This window comes from Trachymyrmex cornetzi, unplaced genomic scaffold (genome assembly GCF_001594075.2).
Source record: "Trachymyrmex cornetzi isolate Tcor2-1 unplaced genomic scaffold, Tcor1.1 scaffold468, whole genome shotgun sequence".
In the NCBI taxonomy this organism is placed as follows: domain Eukaryota; kingdom Metazoa; phylum Arthropoda; class Insecta; order Hymenoptera; family Formicidae; genus Trachymyrmex; species Trachymyrmex cornetzi.
This window is the reverse complement of record NW_017299487.1, coordinates 861021-884245: the sequence shown is the minus strand read 5'-3', so window position 1 is coordinate 884245 and position 23225 is coordinate 861021. Positions and strand designations below refer to the sequence as shown.

At 32.1% G+C, this 23225-nt stretch overlaps 2 protein-coding genes across 2 annotated transcripts in view; one reads left to right on the top strand and one right to left on the bottom strand.

Annotated features, from left to right (window-relative positions):
• Positions 1-1448: 1448 nt before the first annotated feature.
• Positions 1449-4354, bottom strand: firl (firelighter). Its single transcript, XM_018513346.1, has 8 exons — positions 4307-4354; positions 3837-4020; positions 3587-3724; positions 3274-3468; positions 2799-2928; positions 2624-2741; positions 1727-1852; positions 1449-1570 (listed from the first exon to the last, which is right to left on the bottom strand). Exons 2-8 carry the CDS (start codon positions 4008-4010, stop codon positions 1459-1461), a joined length of 993 nt encoding a protein of 330 aa, XP_018368848.1. The 5' UTR covers positions 4011-4020; positions 4307-4354; the 3' UTR covers positions 1449-1458.
• A 12154-nt stretch (positions 4355-16508) lies between these two features.
• LOC108764934 (ATP-binding cassette sub-family A member 2) overlaps positions 16509-23225 on the top strand; it is a 30257-nt gene continuing 23540 nt past the window's right edge. Inside the window, exons 1-13 of the mRNA XM_018513340.1 lie at positions 16509-16521; positions 16661-16858; positions 17156-17256; positions 17355-17519; positions 17621-17837; positions 18270-18375; positions 18485-19086; positions 19930-20103; positions 20688-20968; positions 21142-21225; positions 21675-21834; positions 21908-22041; positions 22892-23047. Coding sequence (XP_018368842.1) covers positions 16509-16521; positions 16661-16858; positions 17156-17256; positions 17355-17519; positions 17621-17837; positions 18270-18375; positions 18485-19086; positions 19930-20103; positions 20688-20968; positions 21142-21225; positions 21675-21834; positions 21908-22041; positions 22892-23047 — 2391 coding nt within the window. The remainder of the gene's footprint in view (positions 16522-16660; positions 16859-17155; positions 17257-17354; positions 17520-17620; positions 17838-18269; positions 18376-18484; positions 19087-19929; positions 20104-20687; positions 20969-21141; positions 21226-21674; positions 21835-21907; positions 22042-22891; positions 23048-23225) is intronic.

Below are 23225 nucleotides of genomic sequence, written 5' to 3'. Positions count from 1 at the left end.
CCTTTGTGTACTGATTGTTCATGACGTCCGATCTCTCTCTCTCTCTCTCTCTCTCTCTCAAACGTTATTCCGGGAAATCGTCCATAATATATGCATTTATACAAAATGTAAAAAAAAGTTGTAAATATATTAGTTTCCACTTATACACAAATTATCGCATATCACTTGAAATTACAAATGTTCAAAGTATTTAAATGCGTATAAAGATAGATGATAATAATATTGATCTGCGATTCAAGAATTCAATCAATTATCAGACCGCAAATAAGTAAAAACTTTGCATATGTGTACACGCATTTGGGTATACGTTAAATGACATATGAACATCGAGTAAATTATGTTGCAAGAAGTAATAACGCGGAAGTAACGAAGGTGCACTCAAACAATATTATTTTTACAAGATAGGTGCAGCCCATGTTATAAATCAAAAGATGTAATATTTCATGTACTGACCGAAGCTAACACACTTGTTAGTTACGTAACCGAATAGGCTGACAATAACAACATGATTGTGATTGCACACTTGATATATTTTACTTTCTAAAAGAACATTGTACTTTTCCTTCAAATAGTTCAGGTCAATCACACTGGTCCTCTTATTAAGTACTGTAGTAATATGTTTACATCAACTCATACACACACACACACACACACACACACACAACACACACACACACATATCGTGGAAAAATAAAATTAAAATTATATATATAAATTAATAATATGACTCACTTAGAATAAATCAATATAAATAAATAGAAGGACTACGAGCCCATTAAAAATAAATTAAGAACATTTAATATTCCGAAATAAATATTAAAAAATACAATAACAAACATTTCGACGCTGATCGGGTTATTCTCAATTAAGACGTATTCAAAAAATTATAATAATATTACATAAGTTATCGGATTCAAAATTACAATATTATATAATTTATCTAGTAAAATTAAAAATGTTGATACATATTGGATGTTCCATCTGTGTTTCATCTTATTTTCAAAAAATATACGTAATCCATTGAAATTTGTAATGTAGAAATCGCTTAATGTGATTGACAAACGAGTGGTAATCTCATTTTTCCTCTTTGAAAAACTATTCTGTTCACCAACAATTTTTTAACAGCTTATTTAGTCAAATTGTTGTGAGTTGAATTTAAAAAAAAATGCAGTAGTTATTACAATCCGTATAAGTCATAATGCGCTATCAAAGCAGAGAACAAGTAATTCCGACAGTATCGGACAACGTTATGTTTAACCATAAAGATAAAAAAAATCAGCATTTAATATCAAATTGTCAAATTAATTGTTAATAATAAATGCAAGTAAAATGTATAGAAACGCGTATGTATGTTTATTAATCTAATAATACATTATTATATACTACAGGTAAACTTCATTTTATCTATTGTGTAAAATTCATATCTAATAAAAAAAATATAGCACCTTTGTATAATTTCTAAATTTTTATCAAATCTAGTTTCGCATTCATTGTGTCTTTTTCTTTCTGTTTTCGATCGACATTCGCTAAAAAGTCTAATATCAAACGCATTACGCTTTCTGGAACAATCCTGAAGAAAAAGAAAAATGATAAATATTTCATCATGCAACATAATTATCAGGAGTGAACATTTATGGATTATATATAAAGCAATATACAAATTTAAATGTTAAATAGATGTGATCAAACAGATAATAACTGCGCTACTTTTGATTCCGATATGTACCTGTTGATTGCATTTAAAGAAAAAAGACATCGCGGTATTGAATATTCGGTATAGTTTCTTCGAATTGCTTTAATTATTTCACGGGCGGCGTACTCTGGTGTCACAACGCCGAAAATATAAGGAAACCTGCAATTCATTCTAGATTAAAGTTCATTTTTAATTTATTAACACCATGAATATAAAACAAGTATTCTTTATCATGCACATTGTAATACATAAACAAGTATATTATATAATATTATACGGACAAAAAAACTCATTTTTTATACTTTTCTTATTATTAACTCACACTTAAAGTAATCAGTTTCTATAATCAACGTTTGATTTTGTATCTAATTAAATTTGATTTCAAAAGTGTGTAAGTTTCTTTCTGCTACACGAGAAAAGAGAGACGTAATAAAGTTTTCTAACAATAAGTAATACATCAAGATGTTTTACATCCATGTAACCTTAACCGTTTCCTTTTCAATATAATGTTAAACATATAAAAACTAGAAATCGCGTCAAAAATAGTGAATCATAGGTGCAATATTTTTTTTCTAATCTCATTATTACTTCATGGATCAGACCGTTCCACTTACTGGGCGCTAATTACATTCCATACAATTACGCTATGTTGCAGTGGATAAAGACGACTCGTTTCGTAAATACAATGTTTGCGTGCGAATCACCGCGACCAGGCCGGAAGATGTCTGCGCGGAAACGCTATTTCATCATAGATATCGTCGATGTATACTCGTTAAAAAAAATACTTGTTTAATTGATAGCATGATGAGTACAATCTCATGATGAGTGAGATATAATTACATTATGTGGATATTAAATATGTACGTTTTTTTTGCTATAATGTCTTGCAAAAAATAGCGTCTATTATTAATTTAATCTAAGTGATTTTACCTGTATTTGGGATCCTTCGCTAATCCTGTATCAATATAAAATGGATATATCGTTGTGAAATAAATATTAGGTTTTCTTTCATCTAATCGTACTTCCTCGTGAAGAGCCTCCATAAGGCCTATGAATTAAACTTATTAAAATTCTACTACAAATAAATAAAATTTTGACAAAATACCTCTCACAGCAAATTTTGATGAGCAATATGCCACCTTTTGCGACACTCCATAAATGCCACACATACTACTTATCGCTACTATGTGACCGCTTCCTTTCATCAACATCATAGGTAAAAATGCTTCTATTGTCTATTTAAAACAAAAAAATTATTAACTTTATAAATTATCTTATACCTCGATGAAATCGTTCCTCAATTAGTTTAAAAAAAAAGACTTAATGAATTCTTGATTTAAAAATACAAATAAGAATATTACGTGATCTATTATTAAATTATTATGTAATCTATTATATAAAAATATTACGTAATTAAACTTGAAGTGTGTGTGTGTGTGTGTGTGTGTGTGTATTGTTATTATTAAGCGAAATTCTTACAAAATAACTTTGAAATTATCCATATTTAAAATGTTTAATAAGTATTTATTAATTAAATAGATATAATTTATAGAATATGATTTAATGGCATAAGTGCATACCCAAAAATTTGAAAGTACGTTAACGTTAAATGTCTTTTCTACGTCGTCCGGATCAAAACTTAGATATGGCTTATGATGTAATAGAGCTGCATTATTAATGAGCATTGTGATATCTGGCACACCGACTTTTCTCATTAATCTCACTGTCTCACGCACTTCCATTCTTTTCGAGATATCGACCACAAAACCATAGACCTAAAAATAGTTACGTGCATGTTTTTTTTTTATAACATCCGATTGTATCTCTTCCAAAAAATTGTATTAAAAATCAAAAACAAAATGCAATTTAAATGAAAATTAAATGTATACTTACCTCTCCGCCATTTTTCGACACTTCTCTCATTGTTGATCGATTATTATCGATATCATTGTCCCAACAAACAATTATACAACCCATCAAAGACAACTGAATCGCTAATTCGCGGCCAAGTCCATGGCCGGCTCCAGTGATCTAATTTCGATGTGAATAAAATAGTTTTAAAAATATTTACGTATTCTAAATTTTAAGGATTTAAAATCATTGCAACTTTTCTTCAGTTTGATAAAAAGCAAAACAAGCTTACAAGAACGGTTTCTCCTATTAAACGTTTCATGGAACACGGTACAATCATTCTGAAAGTTGCCATTATCATCGCCAGACTTATCTTTGCCGACAAAAGAGAAAGATCCAGAAATAGTCGATGCAATTTAATGTCTTTGAAAATATGTTGGATAATCTTCATCTTGGAATAGTTCATAAAAATATACCTAAATATGTCAAACTTGTTAATAGATAAAAACAGATAAAATTCATTAATCATTATTACAATTATCTCGTCAATTAAAAATTTCACATTTAATTGTATGTTAAAAAAGAAAGAAATTTCTTCATGATAATAAAATTACTTTAATCGCAATTATTGCGATTTCTTGATGAATATTTAAAAATGTATTACGAATAAAATCTAAACATATATCACAAATCTAAAAATTCCTAAATAAAAAAATAGTAAAAATGAATGGAAAAATCCGTTCGTAAATCTCGCAAACGCACCACGATTTTGTGACGCAAGTTTCAGCAGACCGTAATGTTCGCCAATCACTTTCCTTCCTACTACGAAACACTGTTGATGGGGTGACTACCAGTTTATTTAAAAATCCTGAAAGTTGTTAAGAATATACGTAGTTTTAAGAACACTGTGTCAGCAGATTAATGACAGTTTCGTAGCCATGACATCGATACATGTAAGGATTTATAATATGTATCGCAAATCGACTCGGAATTTATTCATATCAGTAAATTTATTACTCCTTTTTTTCAAATTATAGAAAAAAATAAAATCTAGAAAAATAAAGTGAAAAATATAAAAAAGCCTATCAGAGCTTACATCGGCTGTTCGGATGCACAGAAAACTCTTTATTTTCGTGCGAATGTATAACAAAACGAATAAAATAAACGTTTCGACCCTTCAATTTAAGTCCTTATCAATATAGATTATAAATCTAAATTACATAAGTACCGTAAATTCCAAAATGGTGATTCCCAACAATTTAGCTCATTCTTCCTTATCCAAATGCTAAATTAGCTATGTAAAGCCGTAATCACACTACAGACTCCCGACTCTAACTCGACTACTGACTCGGACTCCCGACTATCATTCTACCAATCACAGCAAGGCAGCAGCCGACTCTGACTGCCGACTCGAGAATAGAAATCACTCTATTCGATCGACTGAGTTGGGAGTCAAGAGTCAGAGTCGGGAGCCTGTAGTGTGATTACGGCTTAATGAACAGCCAAATGAATAAAAATAAGAACAAAGGGAGGGAAACGTCACAATTCCATAAACAAATTCATATGTAGTGGATCTGAAAAGGTGCGAATCAGTGTTGCCAGATGCTAGGGAATTTCCCTAAACCTAGGGAGAATTACAAGAAAAAAAATGAAATAGGGAAAAAGGGATTTTTTGTGAAAATAAGTTAAAATTTAGGGATTTTTAACAGTAAATGAAAATTTTGTTTTATGCTCGGTTTCGGTTGATAAGTAGGTGACAACTCACCACGTGTCCGAATCGCGCTGATTGACTTGGGCTTGGGGCATATCGGCGTATGGCGTTCAGGTCGGACATGTTTTTATTTCGGTTCAGGTGTTACATCATATTTTTGAAAAATGTAACTGATTTTAACCGTGCTCTTATCGTTGATCTTCCTGAGACAGGTGTAGGCGTGTGTGCAGGTATGTACCAGTTAATTAAGAAGAAAAAGAAGAAGTACATACGCACGGGGACACAAATGCCTTAACATCCGAAGTTGCACGCGTATTGGAGAAGGCATGAAAAAGCATGTTAAGGCATTAACGTGTGTACATAAAATGAGTAAGATAGTATAATTTAAAATGAGATAGTATATAAAAAGAAATAGTATAAAAAGAAACAGTATATAGACTCCTTTTTCATTCTTGTTTTCCTTCTTTTTTACTTTTGTTTCATTCTTCTTTTTTACTCTTGGTTTAATAAAAGTGCATGTAGCTTAACTTTGTTATAGAGTCTCTATCCAGTTTATCCTTATACATTATTAGATTTATTAGTATTAGATTTATGTTAAAATCATAGAAAATGATTATTTGTTTTTTTTAAATCTAATAAATGTACAATAAAAATATATTATTCATTAATTTATAGTACTTATTATATATTTTCCTTTATATGTGTGTTCTGTTTCATATTTATTATAATTCCAAATTGTAATACATTAATAAAAAATAATTCATGATTTTATTTGAATAAAATTTGTAAAGAAACAAAAATTTTGTGAATTTAAGAGAAATTTGGGAAATTAGTGGAAAATTTGGAAAAAACAAAAATTTTATGAATTAAATGGAAAACTAGGGAAAACTAGGGAAATTTTCATGTCCCAATAGGGAAACTGCTTCGCCAGAATCTGGCAACACTGGTGCGAATTCATACAGCGACAAATCGCTGGCGACTTGAGAGAAGTGGGAAAAAAATGTCGCCAGCGCTAAGGCCTGTTCTACAATACGTCGTGTGTCGCTGTCGGATGTCGCTGGTCGTCTGTCGTCTCGTCTGTCGGCTGTAGGATATGAATACGACAAGCCATTCTACAATTGAGTCGAATGTCGGAATAACTGTTCGCAATTTTTCTTTCATTTTCTTAATGTTTTTATAATCCACATCACGTTTGTCATATATGCAATGACTTTCGCGAACAATATCAATAATTATTTCATCTGCAGTTAATGATTCCATGATAAGATACCGTAAAATAATAAAGGTTATGTTTATCCAGTCGAGTCGTTGTCGTAAAAGATGAGAGTTGACCATCTTTTGTACCGACGTCGACAGTCGACTCGCAACAGTGAGAAACGACATCCGACAGCGACACACGACGTATTGTAGAACAGGCCTATATCCGTCGCTTTGCTGCCGGTACCTATTCATGTGACGACAAACCGCTAGCGACTTTAATGGCAGTTAGTGGCTAATCAGGAACTAAGGGCAAGACCAATCATATATAAGAATTTTACAACAGTTGTATAGCTGCTTTCTCTGCTGAACGCAGCCAATATATGTATATACAGTAGAAAGAGCACTGAAAATTGATGAAAATGAAGGTGACAATACGTTCGAATGGGGTAGAATATGAAAATGTCATAAAACGTCCGTAGCGCATGCTTGCATCGCAGTATTTCGCCAGTATTTCACGGCTGACAGATTTCCTAACCTCAATAATCGTTAACTTTAACGCTTAATATCTCGATTCGCGGGGCAGAGCGATGCTTATTTTTGCCAGATTCTTTCATTTCATGCAAAACCGCGTCGAATAAGCCTAATTTCATTGATTTTTGAGCGAGAGGGTAAACTGAGTAATTATCAAAATCAGATGTGTCGACTTATCGCTGCAGTTGAGACAGAACGAACTTCCTGGCGATTTGTCGCCGCCAAAGACATAGAGAATGGACTGCGCGATCGGGTGGCACTCACAATCAGTTGGACACAGCTCAATTGGACACGAGCCACTCACAGCGCTTGAGACTACAAAACTCCTAGGCACCTGGTCGCTGTGATTGGTGGTGTCCAATCGAGCCGTGATCAATCGGGATCACCCCTCTCATCCCTATCGACTATTTTGATACACGGATGGCGACCAAAGACATAGTTCTCTATGGCCCGTATTCAGAACGCGCTTACAACGATGTTAGCACGCTAACATACTATACTTTACGTCACGCATATTATAGAATTTCAGAGATAAAAGTGCGCTTTTATCGATAAAAGCGCGTTCTGAATACGGGCCTATGTCTTTGGTTGCCGCTACTACGGATTCAGCACAATGTATGTGTAGAGGGAGAAAGTCGCCAGCGATTTGTCGCTGTATGAATTCGCACTTAAAGAATACGTATTATTCTGTAAATTCAAACCCTTTTTCTGTTGCTTTATATAGATTATTTCCGAAATCAATCTTCTATTAAGCATCCTTTCTAATATCTTAACATTTTTCCTATCAAAATCATGCTGATGACTAATTCTGTATTCTGTTATTACGGAATGCTGTGTAGTGTTCCAATTTACATTTTTTATTTTTAATGGCAGATACTATAAACAAACTTTTGGTGTGCCGATGGGTTCTCCTTTATCATCAATTATAGCTGACATAGTTTTACAGGACTTACAATCTAATTGTTTAAACAAGTTGACTTCGCATCCAACTTTATATGTATGTACGTTACGTTGACGATGTTGCGCTAACAATTAATAAATCACACATTGTGATTTATTAATGTGTGACAAATGAACTCTGTAACACGTTTAACTGTTATAATCCTAGACTCAAATTTATATTAGAGGAGGGCATTGATAAGCTGAACTTTTTGGATATAACATTGATAAAATGTAATGATAGCATTATATACGATTCATATCAAAAACCAACATCATCAGGACGATATTTGAATTACTTTTCCCAACATTCATTGATACAAAAAATATGTCTAACTGACAAAGTTTTACATTTATCTCATGCTATATTTTATAAAAAAAATTTTGAGATGATCATAACAATATTATTACAAAATAGTTATCCAATGGATCTGATTTTTAACACTATAAAAAAAGAGAGGGCTCCTTTTGCCTACAAATTGATTGCCTACAGCACCTTTTTTGCCTACATCTCATTTGCCTACAAATCGATTGCCTACATGCACTTTTGCGCACAAATAAAATTTTTAGAAGCAGTTACTTTTACCTACTACATGTATTTTTGCCTACAGCTCGATTGCCTATATGTATTATTGCCTACAGCTCGATTACTTACAAGCACTTTGGCGTGCAAATATAAAATTAAAGTTAAGTAAGAAAATAATTTATATTTTTAGGAAATCTGCCATGTGAACAGTGAGGTATCAGCGTAGACAGTGTCCGCTTGGAATATTATTCCAAAAAATCTAACTCTACCAAACCATTTGTTCGTGTGAGGTAGCCCCATCGACATCTAGAATGGACCGCTGATGGCAATGGTGGGGGTAGAAAGACGATTAGAGTGAGAGGCAGGAATAATAAGATCGTTCTTTCTCTGTTACTGTTGTTTCTAACTAGCCTGATTAGTTGTTGGATTAACAACAACCAAGCAGACTTCAGTAAACAGAAAGAACGATCTTATTATTCCTGCCTCTCACTCTAATCGTCTTTCTACCCCCACCATTGCCATCAGCGGTCCATTCTAGATGTCGATGGGTAGCCCTCATTTTGCGTGTAAGGTTATGTGAGCTGTAGACAATAATGTATGTAAGCAATCGAACCGTAGGCAATAATATATATACATGCAGGCAATCGAGCTGTAGACAATAATACATGTAGGCAAAAGTAACTCCGTTTCTAAAATTTTTATTTGTGTGCAAAAGTGTAGGCAATCGATCTGTATAGGCAATAATACTTGTAGGCAATAATTCATGTAGGCAATAATACATGTAGGCAAAAGTAATTCCATTCCTAAAATTTGTATTTGTGCTCAAAAGTGCATGTAGACAATCGAGCTGTAGACAATAAACCATGTAGGCAGTCGATTTGTAGGCAAATGAGATGTAGGCAATCAATTTGTAGACAAACAAGGCCCTCCCTGAGAAAAAGGTTGCACAAAAAATTCAGTTTATGGAACAAAAAATCAACTAATAAAAGCAATAACACAGATAATAAACAATATTATTTTACAATACCGTTTGTGATATATCTAATATATCTAATAAAATAAAGAATTATTTTAAAAAGTATAAAACAATCAGAGTAGCATTTCCATTATTAGTATTAATAAACTTAATAGTATTATTAAGGTACAAAAGGACAAATTACAAACGATGTTGCACACAAATATAGTATATAAAATATTTGTATGGATATTGTGACATACGTTGGACAAACGAACAGGACATTAAAAACACGAATAGGTGAACATAAAAATCACATCAATTGGAACACTCAACAACGTTTAATAATTACAGAATATCGATTAGAATACTCTCATGAATTTGATTGGAATAATATTAAAATACTTGATGAGGAAAATATTCTAGACAAAAGACTTATATCGGAAATAATTCATATTCATAAACAAAAAAATAGTTTAAACATGCAAATGAACACACAGATTTGTTAGATAAGAACTATGAATGTTTATTTATCGACCAATGAGTTTCCCTCTCTTCAATTTTTCTTTACTTTGTTTTAGTAGAGAACAGACAGAAATATCATTTGTGTTTAGATGTGTTCTGCCATTTCACACGATAACTTATTATTTTCTAAGTTCAATATTATCAGGTAAGTTATTAAATTATAATTTCTATCATGTATAATATGCTTGAGATTGTTGTATTATTGCATTTTATTATGGTAAATATATTTTTTAACATGTAATAATTCAAGTATGTATGTCTGTAATTAGCGTTCCGGGAAGAATAATGATATGTTCTTGAATTTTATACATTGATAAGGATCCGAAGCGAGGATCAAAACGTATGATAACGAAATTGTCGAATAAACTCATTTACACACTAATCACCAGTGTTTGACTCGGAAAAGCATCTTCATATTCATAGATGTATAAGTTAATATTTTTGATAATCATTTGGTTATTCATTACATAGCTAATTTGGCATTTGGATAAGGAAGAATGAGCTAAATTGTCGGGAATCACTATCTTGGAATTTGAGTTACTTATGTAATTTAAATTTATATTCGTTGGCCCGTATTCAGAACGCGCTTTTATCGATAAAAGCGCACTTTTATCTCTGAAATTCTATAATATGCGTGACGTAAAGTATGGTATGTTAGCGTGCTAACATCGTTGTAAGCGCGTTCTGAATATGGGCCTATATTGATAAGGACCTAAATTGAAGGGTCGAAACGTTTATTTTATTCATTTTGATACATTTGCACGAAAATAAAGAGTTTTCTGTGCATCCGGACAGCCAATGTAAGCTCTGATGGGCTTTTTTATATTTTTCGCTGATAAATGTTTTCGAGCCTCATTTTATATATTTGTTTAAAATAAAGTGATTTATCCATCCTACTCTTTTTAATGGGTTACATTTTGGACCCTTAAAAAAAGACTATTTTTGGAAATTTTTTGTGCAAAAAGGATAAAATATCTTAATAAAGAGGTATTCATTATACATGTATTGAAGTATATCAAAAAAATTAAAAAAAAATTTTTTTAAACAAAGTGGCAGCACTGCAGTTGATTGAAATAAGCTGGTTTTCAGCAACCGCCCAATCGACATACAAGAGTACTGTGAAACGGTTTGACCTAGAACAAAAAACCAAAAATTTTTATTTTCTACATAACATTGGTAAAACTGCAGAAAAGAGGAGCACCCGCCGACAACCTTGACTTTGATATATGTCAAGGTCATCACCCTGAGTAACCTTCAACAGGTTTTAGCCATCGCTCGCTGTTCGTTAAAAAATAATTAACAAAAAAAGTTTAAAAAATAATGTCTCATTTCTGCTATAACGAAAGTTGTAAACCTATATAGAACTCGCTTTGTGTTGACCTAGATAGCACATTATATTCTGAGAATATACTAAAAGGTCACGTCTGATATTCGTATGATATTCCTATGTCCGCAGCAACATTGTTCGTAGTGTATCCGAAAATTTTCCTTAAGAGTATGTAAGAAATATCTTAAAAATATTCTTCTCTAACAGAATATTATTTTTAATAGATATTTCTTACACACTCTTAAGGAAAATTTTCGAAATTCATCACGATATTCTGAGGATATACTGCGAATAATGTTGCTGCGGACATAGAAATATCATACGAATATCAGACGTGACCTTTTTAATATATTCTCAAAATATTCTCAGAATATAATGTGCTATCTAGGAAAAAGTGTATGTGTGAATTCAGTGGTGGAATGAAAGTCGTTTCGCATTAAAAAACCTAATCCTAATCCAACCCATTTTTTATTTTCGCGTGAAAAGTTGTACATTCAAGAAGCATAGTTTTACTAGGTTTACAATCTTCCACTCGAAATGAGGGCCACCTCACACCAAAAAATGAGTTAGGTTAGGGTTAGATTAAACCCCCCCCCCCCCCCCCCCCCCCTGTTTGGGGGTGCACGACTTCCACGAAGTGACTTTCAAAATCGTGATCCTGGGTGATCTCCAACAAGACTTGGAAAGTTGCTTCATGCGGAAGTGCCCTCCTCCTCCCTCCCAAGCAGAGGGAGGGGAGGTGGGATGGGAGTTGCTTTACGTGGAAAGTCATTACGTAAGCAAGGAAGGATGTAGGATAGTTTCTAATACTATATATAGCAGAAATAAAACGTTATTTTTTCAAACTTGTTTTGTTAATAACTTTTTAACGAATGACGAGCGACGACTAAAACTTATTGGAAATTAATCAGGGTGATGACCTTGACGACATATGTCAAGGTCATCGCGGGTGCTCTCCTTTTTTGCAGTTTTACCAAAACAAACATTCCCAGATAGCAAAGCATGTCTCAGTAAAATCGCACGAACAATGTGTATATGTATTGTCAGCAGTTTAACAGCAAAATAGCTGCGTCAATATTATCGTGCGTTGTCGGCAATACGACAGCATTGTATGATGCTGCATATTATTATGGCAACTTGATGAATAGTACAAATTTTGATAATGATGAGTTTAAAGTTGTCAGCAAATTGCTGGCAAGTTGCTACTTAATATTATCAGATCGTGAAGGCATCAAGTTGCCAACGAATGAGAACTCAGTTACCGCATTTCTAGTAGCAATACATACTTAGCAATGCATGCTTAGCAAACAACATGCCAACAACAAGACAGACACGTTGCTATCTGGGTTTATGACCAAAAAATTTTACACAAAGATGTTACACGGAAAAAAATAGATTTGCTGATTCAGCAAAGCTATAGCTTGCTACGCGAATTCAACATCTGTAGTTAAGAAAATTTGGTGGTTCAACAAAGAACTTATGTCTGTAAGCAGTCATCAGTATGCTCATATAACAAACTCATCTTTGGTAATATTATCATTGTATTGCAACAAATTAATTCAGTTGAAATAACTAATTTAATATGTTTGCAATACGTATTTTAATCTACGTAGCATGCTAAACGCGGGTCTCAAGTTGCAAACTTATAGACATAGTGTGACTTGCGTAACACACATATTTTCGGCTGTAAGACGCAGAACGCAGAACGCGAAAATTTAACTTTAGTGCATCCTGTGTTTATGTCCAGAACCTATATGTGACGTATAATTAGGTTAGATTAGGTTCTAACCTTGCAACCGCATTCTGCGTACTATGAAGATCCAGCTTAATACGTTTAAGTAACACTTTAAATAAAAATTGTATATACGTTTATTGTTGTATTATTCAATAATTCAAGAATTGCATTTTTTTTATTGTATTAAAATAAAAACCAAACTGTATTTATCAGAATATTTGTTGTCTTAATTAACTTGAATTGTTAGAGCAACCAATTCTTTGCTACAATGAAGATTGCTAATGTAATAAGTTTCTTTATTATAGCAGCAAAAGTATGCGCTATCTTAGTTAGCATGTTTGTTACAAATGTTGACCTTTATAATAGATTCATTTCTTCAGAAAGTTATCTTTGCTGTATTAACAAATTTGCTATGCTATTAGAACAAATATGATTAGTTACAATCTTTAATTTAATTCAGCTACACAAATTTGCTACTTTAACATAGAAAACTGGCTGTGCCTATATTACGGATGTAGATTTGCTAAATCAATGAAGTTTTTAACTGTTTTAGCAAATCTTTTTTTTCCGTGTAATAACAATAATAGTTTATAATTAATCGCAAAATCGCTACGTACTTCTTTAGATAATTAACAAAAGAATATTCTCTGAAAGTTTCAAGTGAATAAAATGAAAATTGTGAAAGTTATGATGTACACTGATTAGAAAAATGTCGTTTTAAGAAAAACGCGTTTAAAGTTTTCCAATACCTACGATTTTTCATATATAAAATTAAAAAATGTAAAAATTACCTTTAGTCTGCAATGTTTGCGCCATACAGTTGTTTTTCAAAATATTGACATAAACCTCTTCAGCCTCTTTCCGGTCTGATTTTAAAACTATGAACCTTTTTTTCCGCTTCGGTTAAAGAACACGCTACTTTGATGCGTTGAGCGTCCGCTTTCATGCAGAAGTTATAACAGTTACAGCTTATAGGCATCTGCTAGCACGTGTAGTACTAGTTTTACAATCTTTTTTTGTGGTATACACTATTCTTTTATCGCCTTTCATCGTAACAAATATATTTTCAAACGTGATAACGGATTTTCCAGCATGAATCGTCAAGCGCTGTTTGGCATATCTATTTACACTGAAAAATAGCTGTGTACTGACGCTACCCGAGTTATATAATGGGTAGCCAAAATTTCTACTGATATTTATAGTTACCTATTGCTACTATGTCTTTTCTGGTGAATCAGCTGCTCCGAACTTTCGGAGTCGCGTGCGGTGCGCCAATCGAGGGAACGCGCTTTAAAGAATCAGCTACAACTTTGCAAATATTTCGAATTTTCGATTCCAACTAATGGAGTTATATTTTTACATGTATAAATTATCATTTAAGCGAAAAAAATTTTGATTTTTCAAAGTTTCAAAATAGTGTAACCATTTAAAGAACTTCGATTTTTGTGAGTTAAAATGCTGAATTCTTGAAATCGCAATTTATTTTTCTTAAGCCTGTGTCCACACTCTAAATTTTTGTGAGTGAAATTTCACTCCCAAACTATCACAAAGAGTGATAGTTGCGCCAGTCCGACAGGAGTGAAATTTTCACTCTTAGAGAGTGAAAAATCACTCCAAATGGGAGTCAATTTTCAATCTATGTGGAGAGTGAATACATTTCACTCTCTGAAAGGAGAGACTGAAACTTCACTTTGATAAATATTAAGTTTAGCCTTCTTACGTCTAATCTAAAAATTATTAGGCTCGTTCGACGTGTTTTTGCACAAAATGAACGAATATGGCAGAAGAAAGCGTCGCTCTGTCTCGCGAAACGAGATATTAATCATTAAAGTTGATTTTTTAGGTCAGGTTAAGAAATTCACTCCTGGAGGAGTGAAGTGAAGTTCACTCCTTGTCGGATTGGCGCAACTATCACTTTTCTTGGAGTGAAATTTCACTCCCAAAAATTTAGAGTGCACAATGTTAGAAATCGCTCCAAAATCTCCGAGATCTCGAACGAAAAAAGAATTGACAAATCATATTTGAGCCATAATTTGAATCATGGTATAGAAATGTTCTTCATGATTTGAACTATTCAGTCACGTCACGATGCAACTGGTCAATTCTTTTTCGGTCAATTCGCGCCGTTGAAAATTTGTCAGAAGCGCCTACTTTGTTTCTGCGTAATTTTGATTAACTCTGATAGTGCCTCATTGTTTTCTCGTAGAAAATATTACTGATTCTTGCATAGAAGCAGCTGTCAAGGAATCCTCGGTTTCTTGGCTATGCGGAAAACGCACTTACTTTCTCTCTTTCTCTTTATACTAAACAGACCGCAAAATAGCCGCGTAAGCATTTGATTAAAAGATTTTATCTTATGGTGAGAGCCGAGATGCTGAGGATAAGAGAAATCATCAGACATCCAAAATTGAGAAGATTTAGGACGAAATGGCGGATTTTTATGTGGAAAGCCGTGCTTATGAGGCTACATAACCCTATAACCACTGCACTGGAGATAATTATAGCCATTGTCTTTTCATTACAGATACGTTTGATGTTTGAACCGCATGCTCTTCATTCACAGGTAGTCTCACTGGCAATTGTAAAGTTGGATAAACATATTTATCTTGAGACTAATATATAACTTGATTCTTATTTTTAATAATTTCTATATTATAATTTTATGTTATTCTTTTCATTTTTAATTAATATTGAAATTAATTTAGGGCCCGAATGTTCGGACGCGATCCCGGGTCGCGCGCGGAGCATCACTGCGTGCTAGTGAGTCGAATGCTCGCTGAAATGAGATAGCGCTCGAGAAGACCCGACGTCCACCGATCGTAATCGATCTCTGTTGATGATTTCGGCTACGGTGCGGTCGTGGGATTTAGACGCGGCGGGCACAGCATTTTTTCACTGACACATACACTAAACGCGGTCTGTTGAAAAAACGTAAACATTAATAAAACGCGGAGAAGATTTTTTTATATTACTTGGATATCGTTCGAAGACATTTTTTCTTTAAAATGCCAAAATCTGTACACAAAAAATAATCTCGAACTAATGTAGAAAATTCTCACTGCGCTTTGTGTTTACGTTCAAGATCGCGCGCGATGCTAGCTGATATAGATCCGAGATCGGCGGACGTTGAGTCTCCTTCAGTGCTATCTCATTTCAGCGAGCGTTCGACTCACTAGCAGTGGTGCTCCGTTTAGCAGTAGATCCCGACCCGGGATCGCGCTCGAACATCCGGATCCTAAAAATTATTCTATATCTATTGTGGTTTTAGAAACACCTGTTTCATTAGATATTAAATTGCATTGCAGTATAATTTATAGAATAATAAATACAGAATAATATGTTACACTATATAATTTTTATACACAAATTACTCATGTTTATGCTAAATATTTAATAACTGTTTTAATATTCTAATAATTGTATATTCTAATAAGTGTATATAATATCTCTTATATTTTATCTAAAGGATTTAGATCAATACAGTCGCAATGATATTCTAACAAAATTGCCAAATGATGTACAATGCTGGTATGCACCAAGAAATGCATTTATAGATGAATTAATGCTGAAAGCCATGAAAATGCTTCATACAAATAGTAAGATAATATCTCAAACGTGCTTATATGAAAGAGATTAAATAAAGGCTACATATTATAATACATATCAGTTCAAGCGGCCGACAGCGAAATTAACCTTGTACATTCACGTTACGCAAAAAATGACACTTCTAAAGTACTGTGGGCAATATTTGAGATTGATAAGCTCACATCTAGAAAGCCAAAGGTCTTAGAATATAAAATACGTTCATCTGAAATAGGCGAGAATCAAATGATTATGATGCATGAGGAAGACCCTGCCTATAAGGGTATCCTAAATATATTTTCATAAGTAAACATAGCTACACATAAATCTTAAATTAATTCATAAGTTATTCTTAAAGTGAATTTTACACTGAAACACATTTTGCACTTAAAAATCATTATTTACATTAAATATAAATCGTTTAAATTTATATTTAAATTTAATTTATATTAAATACTAATTATTAACATATAATTATAACAAGTATACAGTCAAGTTAATTTTTTTATGTAATGTAATATATGCATTAAGCACAAGTGACTAAAATATTTAATAAATTGTTTAATGTTTCTCGTCGAAGATCCATATATATTAAGTGGTTTCATGGCTCTGCAAATTGCGATTGAGAAATCTTTTGTGGAGATGTGGACAAATCCGACACTACCAAAGATCGCTGATAATGTAAGTACTTGAAATAATGAAATTGCAACAAAACTGATATCATTGATAACTGTAAGCAGAATGTAAAAAGCTATTGATAAGATTAGGCTTCTTTACAGCTAACTATTGGCCGATTTCCATTTTATAAAGTCAATTTTTTAATTTTACCGTATGTCATTCGACCTAACATAAGCATAATCTATTATGTGATGGTTATTGCTTTCCTTTTACTGCCAGCAGCAACGTTAAGAAGAGCACTTCACGATAAAGAAACTGGATTCAGAGTGTGCTTCTGTTAAATAAAATTAAATTTGTTTTTCGCTAATATACTAATTTCTCTTACGTTTTCGTACAATACCTGTTATTAATAGAAATATTATTTTAGGGTCTTATGAGATTAACAAATATATCTTTTACAATGTTGTATATCGGATGGCTCAATTATCTTATGATCATTCTATTACCCGTGACGATTGTATGCACAATCCTCCTGTTTTCTGTGTTTTCGGCTGCAAACGCGTTAGTCATTGCTATATTTATCATGATGTACAATATACTATCAATGTTCGTCATGTTCACCATCAGTACACTTTTCGACCATCGTAAGTCATTCAAATATGTGAGTAAAAGGAAAACACATTATATGCATGAATGCAAAAAATTAGCTTCATTGATAACTTAATCCAATACTCTCGCAATATTAATATAATTTGTATATACAATATACAGGGTGTTAGTTAAGTATCTCAAACTCAACAGAGCGATTCTTTGGTTTATTTCAAGTAAAAAAGTCCATATAAACATGTGTCCTAAACGACTTAATTTCCGAAATACAGGTGAATGTTCGCAAATGTTTGACGAAACGATAAATTGCGTTGGAGATATCTTCCTGCATAAATGCCTTGCTTCATGTGAGTTACTATTCGCACAACCGTAAACAAAGTGATAAAGTCAAAGTCAAAGTCACAAAATCAAAAATAGACTTCAGTCCTGATGTTGTTACGGGTCAGTTAGCTTGTACATACGTTTTCTAGCCAAATTGTTTCAATCCATTAAAATCGGTTTCATCATGCCTAAGTTTACAAATTTTGAAATGGCAGATATGCACTTTGCCTACGGTCTTGCAAATGGTAACTCACGGTAAGGCGAGGCGTATTTATGCAAAAAGATATCCCCAATGCAATTTACCATGTCATAAAACATTTGCGAATATTCACCGCTATCTTCGAGAAAAGGGTTCTTTCGTAAGGAATACTATTGATCTTGGAAAGCCTATGACAGTTAGAACACCAGTACTAGAGGAAGCCGTTCTTAACGAAATCGAAGCACATCCAGAAACAAGCACAAGGAAAATAGCTAGGACATTAAATGTGAGTAATTATGTCATCTGGAGAATTTTGAAAGAACAACAGTTATATCCTTATCACATTCAACGTGTACAGAGACTTTTACCATGTGATTTCCCACAAAGACTAGCTTTTTGTCAATGGATTCTTCAGAAACTAGAAGAAAATCCTCAATTCTTATCTCAAGTTCTCTTCACCGACGAGGCTAACTTCTCCAGAAACGCAATTATTAATTTTCATAATAACCATTTATGGAGTGACGATAACCCATACACGATAATCGAATCTAGGTTCCATCAACAATTTTCATTGAATGTATGGGTTGATATTGTTGATGATTTCTTAATTGGGCCCTACTTTCTTCCATTAAGATTTGATGGTGTATTATATCGGAAATTTCTTGAAGAAGATCTACCTCAACTTTTACAAGAAGTGCCACTCATGATGAGACATACAATGTGGTTCATGCATGATGACGCTCCAGCCCACTTCAGCATCACAGTTCGTCAATATTTGGATAGGATGTACAGGGTGTTGCAGATACATACTAGGCAGTACGACGGGTTGTGTGGCAAACTTTGCATGGGCAGACGCGTTTTATAGACAATGACAATGACTTTATAACATAAATAATAAAACTTTGTAGTATAAACTTTATAATGTATAAAGTCACTGTCATTGTCTATTAAACCACGCTTGGCCATGCAAAGTTTGCCGCGCAACCCGCTGTACTGCCTAGTATGTATCTGCAACACCCTGTACAATAATCGTTAGATAGGTCGAGCAGGAACTCAATCTTGGTCTCCTAGATCACCAGACTTAAATCCTTTGGATTATTTCCTTTGGAGGCATCTGAAATCATTGGTATATACCACCCCAATTGAGAATGAGAATGATTTGAGGAATCGAATAGTTTCTTTATGCGAGACAATACGTAACACACCTGGTATCTTTGAGCATGTACGTCAATCTTTCAGAAGAAAGCTCGATGGATATATCATGGCGCAAAGTGGACATTTTCAACAATTCATCTAATTGTTTTATTTCGTCAGAAGAACTGAAGCCTGTTTTTGTTTTTCTGTTTTTGACTAGTTTTTGACTAGTTCAAGTTGTATTTCTTTCAAATAAACAGATTATTACTACACGTTTAAATTTTTTTATTTCGGAAACTAAGTCGGTTAGGACACATGTTTATATGGACTTTTTTACTTGAAATAAACCAAAGAATCACTCTGTTGAGTTTGGGAACATACTTAACTAACACCCTGTATATATTTTTTTATAAGTAGGTACATGCAACTTTTATTTTTAAAAATCCTAATCCTTATTGCACATCATTTTATTACAGCTACGAAAGCATTGCTTACATCGGTTTTGTTTTGGCTCTTTTTGACGCACTTGACTATCGTTCTGGATCAGTTTTTGATAACAGAATCTATGTTATGGAGGATTAGTTCACTGATTCTGCCACATAGTGGTTTGCTTTATGGAATAGTAGCCTTCACGACTTACACGAATTTCGGTGATTCAATCTATTATATGATTTTAATGTAAATAATATGGCAATTGTTGAAAAGAATGACTTAATTGAAATATTTTATTTATATTTACATTATTTATTCAAATAATCAATTTTTGTTTGTATATATATTTACATATTTCTTTTTATAAATAAAACTCCTTTCACATTCGTTATTAAAAAATTTTTCTAATGCAAGTGCAAAATATAAATTACTAGCAAATATGTAAAACACAGAATTATATACGTTACGAAACGCACATTCCTGAGCGAGTTATTGAAGCGTATAAATTATACGCCAAAGCTGTATTTACTACAATACTTAAATCACTGACTGATCATAACCTGATCTTTTAACTAATAATTATGTTTCAAGGTTCTGCTAAAAAAGTAATACGTTTGCTATTTTTATAATATATAAATTTTTATAATAATATAAATTTATATAATCATATACTTATAATTTAAAAACCTGTAAAGATTCCATGAGCACAAAATTAATCACATCACATATATTATATAAATAATAAATAACATGCATTAGTTGTAAAGTATACATTATGTCATTATGACTTTTACACTGATAGATGACTATAGCGAAAATTTGAGAAACATCTGGCAACACACACAAGTAAAACCGCGCAATTACATTGGTCCTACCTCATACTTATGGCCGCGATGGCTTTCTGAGCTGATAACACTACGAGATGCCCACAATATCGTTCACGCCGCAGAAAAAATTTCTATTAGCTTGATTCTATTTGTTTGGATATTACATATTATTTTTTGGTATTTACTAGCGGTATACTTAGATAATGTTAACCCAGGAAAATTTGGCAGCGCAAAGCCTTGGTACTATTTATTCAAAGTAAATAAGGAATTTATAACTCTAATATATTATTACTCTTTAAATTATCTTATATAAGTGATATTAGTGCGTGATAGTATTCTCTATAAAGTTAGATTCATATTTTATATTTTTGGAAACACAATTTAATTTATATAACTTTTATAAGTAATAAATATAAGTATATTTCGTAGAAACCTGTTTATGATGACAATGATTTAATTATCCGAGGATCAACTAACTGGTCAGCAGTGGAGCACACACCATCATACATAAAGGTACAAATGGTGTTAAAATCTAAAGTTTGGTCATGCACAGTCTTAATATTCTATTCAGCCAACAAAATAATCGTACAGTGTCTCGAAATTGTACTTAAAACAATCTTGAATATAAGATCGGACTATAAATATCGCCACATTTTTCAAGTATACATACAAATATTTGTAATATCTATTTGAACTAACTATATGTATAGTAAAAATTATGCAGCATACATATAATTTTTATGATGTGTTAAATACCTAATTCAAAAGCAGTAATATACAATAATAAAAACATCTTAACATTCATATTATTTTTAAGAGGGAGATTATTATTATTATTATTATATAATTTGCCATTTGAGTCCAGACAAAATAATTCTTATAAAATATTAATAATTATTTATATCTTAATTGGCTATTTATCTTAGCTGAATTTTTGTATAATTTATTTATATGAACAATAGCCGTCTATTCGAGTGAGATGTGTTCGAAAGGAATTTGGTAGGATTGGCGAACGTATTACAGCTGTAAACGATGTAACAATCGATTTTTATAATCAAGAATTCAGTGTTATTCTGGGTCACAATGGTGCCGGCAAAAGTTGTTTGTTAAAGATAATAATCGGTATAAAAAAAATTATTTCACATCACTGACTTTGGCCTTCGAGGATATTGATGAAACTTGTTATATGTAATAGGAATGTACAAACCAACTCATGGCCACGTTTACTTGGAAAATGAAAGTTCTATATATCCAATTGGTTATTGTCCGCAGGAAAATATATTGGTAAATTACTTGACGACGATTCAGCATCTCTATATATTTGGTATGGTAAATATCCTTTGTTATTAAAAAACGACAGCGACAATTAATTTTTTACATATCAAGCATAACGATACCAATCTAAAATGAATATTTTAATACTGTAATTATTATTATTTAACATATAAAATATCAAGTTATGTAGATCTTTCTAATTAAAATCTAAGTTTTTCTTATAAGCGTTTAAAAATTTAGAACTAATAACGTTGGCTAAATTTACATATAAAAAATATGTTAAATAAGCATATTGATCTAAATAAGAACCAGTTTGCTAATACTATTTTCCTAATTGCCTGATTTGATATTTGAAAGCAAACTGTTTGTTTCTCTCTCCTGGGCTACCTACTAATTTACCATTCACTATTAGACAAGATGGAGAGAAAAACATAATAATGCATTTACTTAACTAACATTATATGAAATAACAGTGGCGCAATATATTTCCACACACATTATATGTTCAGATTTGGATAGTGCTCAAGTTATCGCGTGAATCACAATATATATACGCAATATATAAAAATTTATTAACAGCAGCTCTTATTTATTTATTATTATTTATTAACCATATGTTTTATATTTTACATAGAAAATGTTAAATATTAAATGTAAAATTAAATTAGCAAATTATTTTAATTTTTTTTTATATTATTTTTTTTCTATCAGAAATGATTCTTCGATCATAAAATGAATATTTCAATCAGAACTGTTATTGGTTTTTATTTATGTATTCAAATACAATGTATTTATGTAATTAACGTATCGATATGATCAAAACTATTGTTAGAACTTTGATTACGTCGGAACAAATTTTAAAAGTGTTAGAGAAATGTGTTCAATAAAGCAATTCTTACTTCAGATAAAAGGAATGACTTATGAAGATGCTTATAAGGAATCACTAAAGTTATTAAAACAGTTGGATTTAGAGTATGTGAAGGATACGAAAATGAAATCTTGCTCCTTTGGTACACGAAGAAGAATTTGTTTAGCAATGGCACTTATTGGCAATACTAAGGTATATTACTTTACTTATAACCAGGGTTGGGTAGTGCCAAGTTAAAAAGCTAAAAGTTAAGTTAAAAAGTTGGAAAGTTAAATAATTTTAACTTAACTTAGTTACATTTTAGACTCTTAACTTTTTAACTTTATTTAGTTACATTTTATCAATAACTATCAACTTTTTATTTAAATTT

Coding starts and splice junctions, on each gene's coding strand:
- firl (XM_018513346.1), bottom strand. CDS start 4,010: ATGAACTATTCCAAGATGAAGATTATCCAACATATTTTCAAAGACATT. Junction 1,853..2,623: donor GCGAAGGATCCCAAATACAG/GTAAAATCACTT, acceptor AATGAATTGCAG/GTTTCCTTATATTTTCGGCG. Junction 1,571..1,726: donor TCTTTAAATGCAATCAACAG/GTACATATCGGA, acceptor CTTTTTCTTCAG/GATTGTTCCAGAAAGCGTAA.